Source organism: Bombina bombina, chromosome 4 (assembly GCF_027579735.1).
Source record: "Bombina bombina isolate aBomBom1 chromosome 4, aBomBom1.pri, whole genome shotgun sequence".
Lineage (NCBI taxonomy): Eukaryota > Metazoa > Chordata > Amphibia > Anura > Bombinatoridae > Bombina > Bombina bombina.
This window is the reverse complement of record NC_069502.1, coordinates 704,697,959-704,709,668: the sequence shown is the minus strand read 5'-3', so window position 1 is coordinate 704,709,668 and position 11,710 is coordinate 704,697,959. Positions and strand designations below refer to the sequence as shown.

Sequence of the window (11,710 nt, the reverse complement as noted above, 5' to 3'; positions counted from 1 at the left end):
GAAGATTTCAAAAGTCTGCATAATAAGAAAAACATTTCTCACACATCTAGATTATGATTAAAGAGCCTTGTCACCGTAGATATGATATATGAGAAATGTTTCTCTTATTCAGACTTTTGAAATCAGCTATGAGTCTTTTACAGTAGTATGTGTACTTCAGCATGCGGGACGTGACTGTAGCTGAATTCGCTGCCCCAATTTTTAGTTGCTGCCTGTCCCAAACTCTCCTACTTTTTGTGTCAAGAGCGGTCAGTCAATAGTACAGACTCTTCATGCGCCAGGCTGAGATGCTGCTCGGTATCCTTGGGTTTGGCAGTTTCAGGTCCTGCTATGTCTGCTACTTTCTAGTTCTGTCCTCCGTTACTTGTCACCAGGCTGGGTGAATGGTCTGGTAGTGTTTTTTTCCCCAGGGTTTGTTACTCCCCCTCAGGTTCTTTTACTTACTCTGTACCAGGCTTTGATGCTGCTCTCTGATACTTTCTCTGACACACTAATATCAGCTATACTGTGCTAGTTTCTGCAGACTTCTTTCCCCAGAATTTGTTGTCACCAGATTGTGCAGGTCAGTTCTGTTGCTGCAATACCAGTCTCTGGTTGCTGTGTAAGGCGGTACAGAGCCTGCAGGTCCTGCTGCTTTCACTGTCCCAACTATTTGCAATAGTCTTCAGCTAGTAGCGGACGAATGGAGAGCAGCCAACAAGACCTGCTCCCTGATCAACCTGACATGGCGTCCAGCCAATAAAATTAATTTGTAGAATTGGCTGAGAATAGTTCATTGTCTTGATTGTGCGGTACACAGATAAGGTTGCTTGATCGTCCTGGTCTGACATATAGAGAGAGCTCTCGCAGTAAGTAAAGAGTGCGGCTGTATTTGTGGCAAAAATACAATTTTCAGCCAGCAGGTCCTATTTGTGGCCAAATTTTCAGCCAGCGACTGGTGTTTTTTTTTTTTTTTAGTTAGGTGACCACATCACTTGGAATAAAATTACAGGTAGCCCTTGCCTTACAAAAGTCTGCTGTATCTGAATCATGCAAGTTTAATGTTGACTTTCCTATCCCTTTAAATGAGAGTGCATAACATTCTGAAAACCAGTTAGAAATTGGCATTTCCTGCTCTACATACTCATAACCCCCCCCCCCCCATATAGTGTATTTGAATTTTATCTCTGAAGCATAACTTTCAAGTCTTAGAATGAATGTCTCTTTCCAGGCTTTTAGTAGACAGAACATAACTTATTGCATTGTTCTTTTTTCATCCACAAAAACAACCTTACAGAATGACAACTCTAAATGTTTCTATAGTGATGTGTCACTGTTTTAGTAAATTATATTAAAATATAAATAACCCTTTCGCTGCTGAGCTATTTTCACACCCCTTTGCTAGAGGTGTTTTTGGTTATTTGGCCTTTATTGCATTAATACAAATTTAATTTGACGTAACCACACAAATTATACCTCTTTTTGCTGTTTTTTGCAGACCAAGCATTTGCATTTATGTTAGATTTTCACAAAATAGTCGTTTTTACATTCTCTCAGTTCTCATTTTTTTTATTCAGACAAATAACGTAGAATGAGCCCTAACATCAACAGTACAAATAAATGAGGCTACTGGTTACTTCTAGATTATCAGTCTTACAATAGCATTCACTTCATAAGCTATTAAAAGACATGAAACGTCACTCATTCAAATGTATTGTGGTATGTTGTTATGGTGAGGGGGTAATAAAGGCCTCTTAAAAAACATCAGAATCCCAAAAATATAACCAGAGTTGAGAGGTATTTGTCTCTGTTGTGACAATCAGCAGGCAGACACGACCACTCATCTGAACAACCAGGCTTTCAAATAAGGTGACTCAAGTCTATGTATGTATTGTAACATAGGGAATACCTCACACCCAAGATATTGTTCATATGCTTATGACAGGTGATTGTTAACACAGTGGTCAACAGATAACCACCTGGCCATGTGACCCCTCTCCTTTGAAAGAGTGGCTTCACCTCTTAAAAAAAAAAAAAAAAAAAAAGACTGTTAAATGCATCAAGTATACAAGTGATTGTTATTTCTATGGCAATCGCCTGCTATTTAAAGGGGAATTGGACTACTCATTTGATTATGGGCAATCTCCGCTTGTGAGGGGTATTGGGTATATGTGTTGTATGCTATCTTTAGGGGATCGTGCTATGAAGTTGATTGAAAACTCAAACTGTTCCCTCATTGTTTACAACTGGGGAGGAGGAGTCACAAAGTATAAAAAGCTTTCAGAACTTACGATCCGTTTACCCTTTAAAAAAATCTGTGGTATTTACAGACTAAAAGCGTAGGGATACTACTATGTCACTGTATCTTGGAGGGATCTTCCCTAACCCTTCTCCATGTATCATGTGACAGGCATCACCCAATCATTTACGTATACTATGAACTCTTGCACATGCTCAGTAGAACCTGGTACCTCAGAAAGTGGGCATACAAAAAGACTGCACAACTGGATAAAGGAAGTAAACTGGACGCTCTGAATCATGAAGGTTTAATTTTGACTTTTTCAGGGCTTAGTTATATGAAAGCAACAGTGCAATAATAAATTGCTCTAACAAATTAAGGCATTTTCTTTTTGCACTTTGATGTCTCTTTAAAGGTAAATAAAAAATAAATAAAAAAAAGAAAGATCTAAAATACAAGAGACCTGTAAAGAGCAATTGGTGGTGTGGAAATATAATTTTGATTAAAAAACAGAATTTATGCTTACCTGATAAATTTCTCTCTTGTGATGTATCGAGTTCACGGATTCATCCATACTTATGGGATATTCTCCTTCCCTACAGGAAGTGGCAAAGAGAGCACCCACAGCAGAACTGTCCATATAGCTCCTCCCTTAGCTCCACCCCCCAGTCATTCGACCGAAGGCCAGGAAGAAAAAGGAGAAACTATAGGGTGCAGTGGTGACTGAAGTTTTTTAAATAAAAATATACTACCTGTCTTAAATAGACAGGGCGGGCCGTGGACTCGATACATCACAAGAGAAAGAAATTTATCAGGTAAGCATAAATTCTGTTTTCTCTTGTAAGATGTATCGAGTCCATGGATTCATCCATACTTATGGGATACCAATACCAAAGCTTTAGGACATGGATGAAGGGAGGGACAAGACAGGCACCTTAAACGGAAGGCACCACTGCTTGTAGAACCTTTCTCCCAAAAATAGCCTCAGAAGAAGCTAAATTTGGAAAAAGTATGAAGCGAAGACCAAGTCGCCGCCTTACAAATCTGTTCAACAGAAGCCTCATTTTTAAAAGCCAATGTGGAAGCCACTGCTCTAGTAGAATGAGCAGTAATTCTTTCAGGAGGCTGCTGGCCAGCAGTCTCATAAGCCAAACGGATGAAGCTTTTCAGCCAAAAGGAAAGAGAGGTAGCCGTAGCCTTTTGACCTCTCCGTTTACCAGAATAAACAACAAACAATGAAGATGTTTGACAGAAATCTTTAGTTGCTTGTAAGTAGAACTTTAAAGCACGAACCACATCAAGATTGTGCAACAGACGTTCCTTCTTTGATGAAGGATTAGGACACAGAGAAGGAGCAACAATCTCCTGATTGATATTCCTATTAGAAGAAACCCAGGTTTGGTACGCAAAATCACCTTATCTGCATGGAAAACTAGGTAAGGCGAGTCACACTGTAAAGCAGATAACTCAGAAACTCTTCGAGCCGAAGAGATAGCTACTAACAACAAAACTTTCCAAGATAGAAGCTTAATATCTATGGAATGCATAGGTTCAAACGGAACCCCTTGAAGAACTTTAAGAACCAAGTTTAGGCTCCATGGCGGAGCAACAGGTTTAAATACAGGCCTGATCCTGACCAAGGCCTGACTAAATGCTTGAACGACTGGAACATCTGCCGGACGTTTGTGTAAAAATAGATAAAGCAGATATTTGTCCCTTTAAGGAACTAGCTGATAATCCCTTCTCCAATCCTTCTTGGAGAAAGGACAAAATTCAAGGAATCCTAATCTTACTCCATGAGTAACCCTTGGATTCACACCAACAAAGATATTTGAGCCAAATCTTATAATAGATTTTCCTGGTAACAGGCTTTCTAGCCTGAATCAGGGTATCAATGAACGACTCAGTGAAACCACGCTTTGATAGAATCAGGCGCTCAATCTCCAAGCAGTCAGACGCAGAGAAATTAGATTTGGATGCTTGAATGGACCCAGAATTAGAAGGTCCTGCCTCATTGGCAGAGTCCACGGTGGAACGGATGACATGTCCACCAGATCTGCATACCAAGTCCTGTGTGGCCATGCAGGTGCTATCAGAATCACCAAAGCTCTCTACTGCTTTATTCTGGCAACCATACGTGGGAGGAGAGGAAATGGTGGAAAAACATAAGCCAGATTGAAGGACCAGGGCACTGCTAGAGCATCTATCAGTACCGCCTGGGGATCCCGGGACCTGGACCCGTAACAAGGAAGTTTGGCGTTCTGATGGACGCCATCAGATCCAATTCTGGTGTGCCCCATAGTTGAGTCAGCTGGGCAAATACCTCCGGATGGAGCTCCCACTCCCCCGGATGAAAAGTCTGACGACTTAGGAAATCCGCCTCCCAGTTCTCTACCCCTGGGATATGGATTGATGAGAGATGGCAAGAGTGATCCTCCGCCCATCGGATTATTTTGGTTACCTCCATCATCGCTAGAGAACTCTGTGTTCCGTCTTGATGATTGATATAGGCTACAGTCGTGATGTTGTCCGACTGAAATCTGATGAATTTGGCCGCAGCTAGCTGAGGCCACGCCTGAAGCGCATTGAATATCGCTCTCAGTTCTAGAATGTTTATCGGGAGGAGAGATTCCTCCCAAGACCATAAGCCCTGTGCTTTCAGGGATTTCCAGACTGCACCCCAGCCTAGCAGACTGGCATCTGTCGTTACTATGAGCCACTCTAGCCTGCGGAAACACATTCCCTGAGACAGGTGGTCCTGAGACAACCACCAGAGAAGAGAATCTCTGGTCTCTTGGTCCAGATGCAGTTGAGATAAATCTGCATAATCCCCATTCCACTGTTTGAGCATGCATAGTTGCAGTGGTCTGAGGTGTAGGCGGGCATAAGGAACTATGTCCATTGCCGCTACCATGAGTCTGATTACCTCCATACACTGAGCCACTGATGGCCGAGGAATGGAATAAAGACCTCGGCAAGTGATTAAAAGTTTTGATTTTCTGACCTCCGTCAGAAATATTTTCATTTCTACCGAGTCTATCAGAGTCCCTAGGAAGGAAACTCTTGTGAGAGGGAAGAGAGAACTCTTTTTTATGTTCACCTTCCACCCGTGAGATCTCAGAAAAGCAAACACGATGTCCGTGTGAGATTTGGCTAGCTGGAAAGTCGAAGCCTGAATTAAGATGTCGTCTAGATAAGGCGCCACTGCTATACCCCGCGGTCTTAGAACCGCCAAAAGGGACCCTAGCACCTTTGTGAAAATTCTGGGAGCCGCGGCCAACCCGAAGGGAAGGGCCACAAACTGGTAATGCCTGTCCAGAAAGGCGAATCTGAGGAATTTATGATTATCTCTGTGAATAGCAATGTATAGATACGCATCCTTTAAGTCCAAATAGTCTCCATCTTGAATGATGGTACTCTGAGGAATTTGTTTAGAATTTTGAGATCCAAGATTGGTCTAAAAGTTCCCTCTTTTTTTGGGAACCACAAACAGGTTGGAGTAAAAACCTAGCCCTTGTTCCGCTCTTGGAACTGGGCGGATCACTCTCATGGTATGTAGGTCTTCTACACAGCGTAAGAACGCCTCTCTCTTTGTCTGGTTTGCAGGGGAGTCTTTGAAGTCCAGAAGATATCCTTGGGACACAATTTCTAAAGCCCAGGAATCGTGAACATCTCTTGCCCAAGCCTGAGCAAAGAGAGAGAGTCTGCCCCCTACTAGATCCTGTCCTGGATCGGGGGCTACCCCTTCATGCTGTCTTAGAGGCAGCAGCAGGCTTCTTGGCCTGTTTACCTTTGTTCCAAGCCTGGTTAGGTCTCCAGACTGACTTGGATTGGACAGAATTCCCCTCTTGCTTTGCTGCAGGGGAAGCTGAAGCGGGACCACCCTTGAAGTTCCGAAAGGAACGAAAATTATTTTGTTTGGTCCTCATTTTTTTTGTTTTATCCTGAGGGAGGACATAGCCTTTCCCTCCAGTGATGTCTGAAATAATTTCTTTCAGTGCAGGCCCGAATAGGGTCTTTCCTTTGAAAGGGATGTTCAACAATTTAGACTTTGATGACACATCAGCAGACCAGGACTTAAGCCATAACGCCCTGCATGCTAAAATGGCAAAACCTGAATTCTTTGCCGCTAATTTAGATTTGGAAAGCGGCATCTGTAATGAAAGAATTAGCCAACTTAAGGGCCTTAATTCTATCCATAATATCTTCTAATGGAGTCTCCACCTGGAGAGCCTCTTCTAGAGCCTCAAACCAGAAAGCAGCTGCAGTAGTTACAGGAACAATGCATGCAATAGGTTGGAGGAGAAAACCTTGATGAACAAAAATTTTCTTTAGGAGACCCTCTAATTTTTTATCCATAGGATCTTTGAAAGCACAAATGTCTTCGATAGGTATAGTTGTACGCTTAGCAAGAGTAGAAATAGCTCCCTCCACCTTAGGAACAGTCTGCCACGAGTCCTGTATGTTGTCAGATATGGGAAACATTTTCTTAAAAACAAGAGGGGGAGCGAACGGAGTACCTGGTCTATCCCACTCCTTGGTAACAATAGTCACAATCCTCTTAGGGACTGGAAAAACATCAGTGTAAACAGGAACCTCTAAGTATTTGTCCATTTTACACAATTTCTCTGGGACCACTATAGGGTCACAATCATCTAGAGTAGCTAATACCTCCTTGAGCAATAAGCAGAGGTGTTCAAGCTTAAATTTATAGGTCGTCATATCAGAATCTGTCTGAGGGAGCGTCTTTCCTGAATCAGAAATCTCTCCCTCAGATAACAAATCCCTTACCCCTACTTCAGAACATTGTGAGGGTATATCGATGCGGCTACTAAAGCGTCAGACTGATCAGCATTTGTTCTTAACCCAGAGCGGTCACGCTTTCCTTGTAAACCAGGCAGTTTAGAGAAAACCTCTGTGAGGGTTTTATTCATAACTGTGGCCATGTCTTGTAAAGTAAATGAATTAGACGCACTAGAGGTACTTGGCGTCACTTGTACGGGCGTTACTGGTTGTGACACTTGGGGAGAGCTAGATACTAAACCCTCATTTCCTTCTAACTGAGAATCATCTATTGCAATATTTTTAAGTGCTAAAATATGCTCTTTATAATTTATAGACATATCAGTGCAAGTGGGACACATTCTAAGAGGGGGTTCCACAATGGCTTCTAAACACATAGAACAAGGATTTTCCTTGGTGTCAGACATGTTTAACAGACTAGTAGTAAGACAAACAGGCTTAGAAAACACTTTAATCAAAGAAAATAACACTTTAAACAAAAACGGTACTGTGTCTTTAAGAGAAAAAAAGCTGCACAAACTCTGCAAAACAGTGTAAACAAGCAGTAAACAAAACAAATTTTTTACAGTAGCATCATAAAGCCTTAGTAACTTTGCACCAGTATGGAAATAAACAATTAACACCTTAATGTAAAAAACGGATTGAAAAAACTTCAAAACCAGTAAAATAATGTTCAGCACCTTGCCACAGCTCTGCTGTGGCGCCTACCTGCCCTTTAGGAATGATTTGTGGGGGAAAAAAACGCTTTACAGCCCTCAAATACAGCAGGAATCTCGGGAGAAGTAGCTGGATGCTTCTGAGGTAAATAAACTGTGCAATTGAAAATAGGCCCCTCCCACCTCACTTGATGTTATGGGACCTAAAAAACACCACAGAGTTTCTTAAACTAGCCATGTGGGTTAATAACCCTTAAACAAGCCACAAAGACCCCTTAAAGTCCCTCAAAAATCGTTTTATTTGTAATTAAACCAAAACGTTTTTTCCTATTAGTGTCACCAGTAACTATGAGCCCTTTATGCAAACTTGGATTCCTCTTTTACTGAATACAGCTTACCTTTCCCTCATGGGGATATTGCCAGCCTTTTCTAGAAATAACACAGTCTGTCTAGAAAAAAATAGACTGAACATACCTCAATGCAGCTTAGCATGCAAACTGTTCCCCCAACTGAAGTTTTCCTGTACTCTTCAGCCATTGTGAGAACAGCAGTGGATCTTAGTTACAAAATGCTAAGATCATCATCCTCCTTGCAGAAATCTTCATCCCTTTTCTGCCAGAGAGTAAATAGTACACACCGGTACCATTTAAAATAAACTTTTGCTTGAGAAAATAAAAACTAACATTTGTCACCACACTCCTCTTTGCCCTTCCTAGCAGTTAAGAAGGCAGAGAGAAAGACTGAGGGGTGGAGCTAAGGGAGGAGCTATATGGACAGCTCTGCTGTGGGTGCTCTCTCTGCCACTTTCTGAAGGGAAGGAGAATATCCCATAAGTATGGATGAATCTGTGGACTCGATACATCTTACAAGAGAAAACCTTATTTAGGCATGCTTGAAATTTCTCATTTCTCATCATCTTTACTTTTCCATAAAAAACAAAACAAAAAACAAACAAACGAGAGACTTCTTTTTAGGAAATATATTATTGGTAATATTTTGATATAAACAGAAATGTTCGGCTAGATGATTCACTGAAAGGGGAAAAGAAACATTCACAGTCTCACCACACATTTAATTCAAAATATACTTAACACATAAAAGCTTCTCCTTAAAAGATCACTCCGTCGTCCTTCATTTAAGAATTCTCTTTTCTTTTGAGATGTATCCACATGGCTATGCAAAGTTTTGAAGTTCTTTAAAACTAAGTTGTAGTCCATTTAAACTTGTAAATCAATAATAAAATTAAACTAAAATGTTTACATTCAACTGAAGATCACATAAAAGTACATCCTCTCCTCTGCTTTGTGTCTTTGCAAATCACTCCTGTAGGAATGGGGGGGAAAAAAAAAAAAAAAAAAAAAAAAAAGAGGTTAATGTCTTATTGCATAAGAGGCAGAGTGCTTAAAGGGCCATTAGAGTGAAAAAATGACATGTTTCATTTGTCAGACCTTTCAGAGATGAGTGCCTAGTCCCCGCCACAGGGTTAAACCCATAAGTAAGATTCCACTTGGGAGCTGCAGAGAACTACTGTCCCAAGCAGAAACTGCAGCTGAGCCTATCAGCATCGTTGATTGTACAGCTGGGTCATGTGAATAAAGCCACTGATTGGGTCAACGGCAGTTTTTGCTCAGAACCAGCAGTTCTGAGGCTCCAGAATGGCAATTTACCTGTATTTGCACCCCCTTTTTGGGGGTTAAACACACAGCTTTGAAGGGCGGATAGTGATGAAATTGCATGCTTTTATGCAGTTTTTCTTAACTCCAGTCATCATGTACTTCTAGCAGGCCAGATTTCCATAACATAAAGGGACAGTCTACACCAGAATTTGTATTGTTTTATAAAATAGATAATCCCTTTATTACCCATTCCCCAGTTTTGCATAACCAACACTGTTATATTAATATACTTTTAACCTCCGATTACCTTGTATCTAAGCATCTTCTGACAGCCCCCTGATAACATGACATTTTCTTTATTATCTATTGACTTTCATTTTAGCCAACTAGTTCAGTCTGCCACAAGTGTGATCACTATGTTATCTATATGGCTCACATGAACTAGCACTCCCCTGTTGTGAAAAGCAAATAAAAAAGCATGTGATAAGAGGCGGCCTTCAAGGGCTTAGAAATTACGAGTCAAAAAAGGTTTAGCTTTCAACTAAGAATACCAAGAGAAAAAAGCACAGATGATGAGAAAAGTAAATTAGAAAGTGGTTTAAAATTACATGCCCTATCATGAACGTTTATTTTTAACTATACTGTCCCTTTAACTAGAGTACAGGTGAGATAATCAGCTGATCACTAACCATGGTTACTAACCTGCTCTCATCTATCATATGAATATTTCACCTATGTTCTAGATAAGATATAAAAATCAGGCCTGTTAGGGGTACTTGACAATTGGAGTTAAAGGGACATGAAACCCAAAATATGTTTCTTTCACGATTTAGGTAGAACATACAATTTTAAACAACTTTACAGTTTACTTTTATTTTTTTAGCAAATGTATTTCATTCTCTTGGTATCATTTGTTGAAGGAGCAGCAATGTACTACTGGTTTCTAACTGAACACATGAGTGAGCCAATGACAATCGGTATATATATGCAGCCACCAATCAGCAGCTAGAACCTAGGTTCTTTGCTGCTCCTGAGCTTTCAACAAAGGATAAGAGAAGGAAGCAAATTAAATAATAGAAGTAAACTGGAAAGTTGTTTAAAATTGTATGATTTGTCTAAATCATGAATGTCTAATTATGACTTTACTGTCCCTTTAATAAACACTGCTCTATTGAATGTACTTTTTTCACTATAATGGCCCTTTAAATAAATGTGAAAGATTGTGACACTTTTTGTGCTAATGAGGTTATTATATATGTGAATTAATATATCAACTAGGTTTATACATAAAAATGAATCACTCAGTTTATTGACATTCACAGCAGAACCTTATGAGCACTGGTGGGTATAAAGCCTCTAACTGCTGGAGCAGATAGAAGAAAATCCTGAAAAAAAACCCATCTAAAACTGACCAGAACGTACCCTCTTTCTGTAAAAGGTCTGAAGTAAAAGTGCTGTCCCTAACTGTGAATACAATAGGCAACTCCAAGATAAAATAAATGATCCACCTTACACACAGGTTAAATACTTTATACATTTTAAAAGCAACAGAAACTACCCAGCAGTTGGAAGTTTTTGAGACTGAGGGTTTTAAATATCCAGACCCATTAAAGGGACATGAAAACATAAAAATTATGCTTACCAGATAATTTCCTTTCCTTCTGTATGAGGAGAGTTCACAGCTTCATTCCTTACTTGTGGGAAATACTGAATATGGCCACCAGGATGCGGCAAAGACACCCCAGCCAAAGGCTTAAATACCTCACCCACTCCCCTCATCTCCCAGTCATTCTGCCCAGTGAACAAGGAACAATAGGAGAAATATCAGGGAATAAATGGTGCCAGAAGAACCAAACAAAATTTAGGTCCGCCCAACAGAGAAAACGGGCGGGGCCATGGACTCTCCTCATACAGAAGGAAAGGAAATTATCTGGTAAGCATAATTTGTTTTCCTTCTTAATATAAGGAGAGTCCATAGCTTCATTCGTTACTTGTGGGAAACATATACCCAAGCTCTAGAGGACACTGAATGAAACGTGAGGATAAAAAGAGACCCTATTCTGAGGGCACCACAGCCTGAAAAACCTTTATCCCAAAAGATGCTTCAGCCGAAGTAAAAACGTCAAACTTTTTTAAAGGTAAGGAGGACCAGGTAGCCGCCTTACAAATCTGCTCCATTGATGCCTCATTCTTGAAGGCCCAAGGAGAAGCCACTGCTCTAGTAGAATGAGCCTTAAAGGGACAGTTTACTCAAAAAATGTCTCCACTTTAAATTTGTTCCCAATGATCCACTTTACCTGCTGGAGTGTATTAAAATTGTTTATAAGTATTTCCATTACCCTTATATTGGCATTTGAAATAGTTTATTTAGCCTGTGGTATCCCCACCTATCCTTAAAGTTTTTGGCCTCTAGGCCA

The 11,710-nt window shown here is 40.5% G+C and overlaps 1 protein-coding gene across 5 annotated transcripts in view; it reads right to left on the bottom strand.

Annotated features, from left to right (window-relative positions):
• Window positions 1-2,511: 2,511 nt before the first annotated feature.
• Window positions 2,512-11,710, bottom strand: part of BCLAF1 (BCL2 associated transcription factor 1) — a 157,570-nt gene continuing 148,371 nt past the window's right edge. For all 5 annotated transcript variants that reach the window (XM_053710892.1, XM_053710895.1, XM_053710896.1 and 2 more), the window contains one exon: window positions 2,512-9,000. In XM_053710892.1, coding sequence (XP_053566867.1) covers window positions 8,995-9,000 — 6 coding nt within the window. In that variant the 3' untranslated portion in view covers window positions 2,512-8,994. The remainder of the gene's footprint in view (window positions 9,001-11,710) is intronic.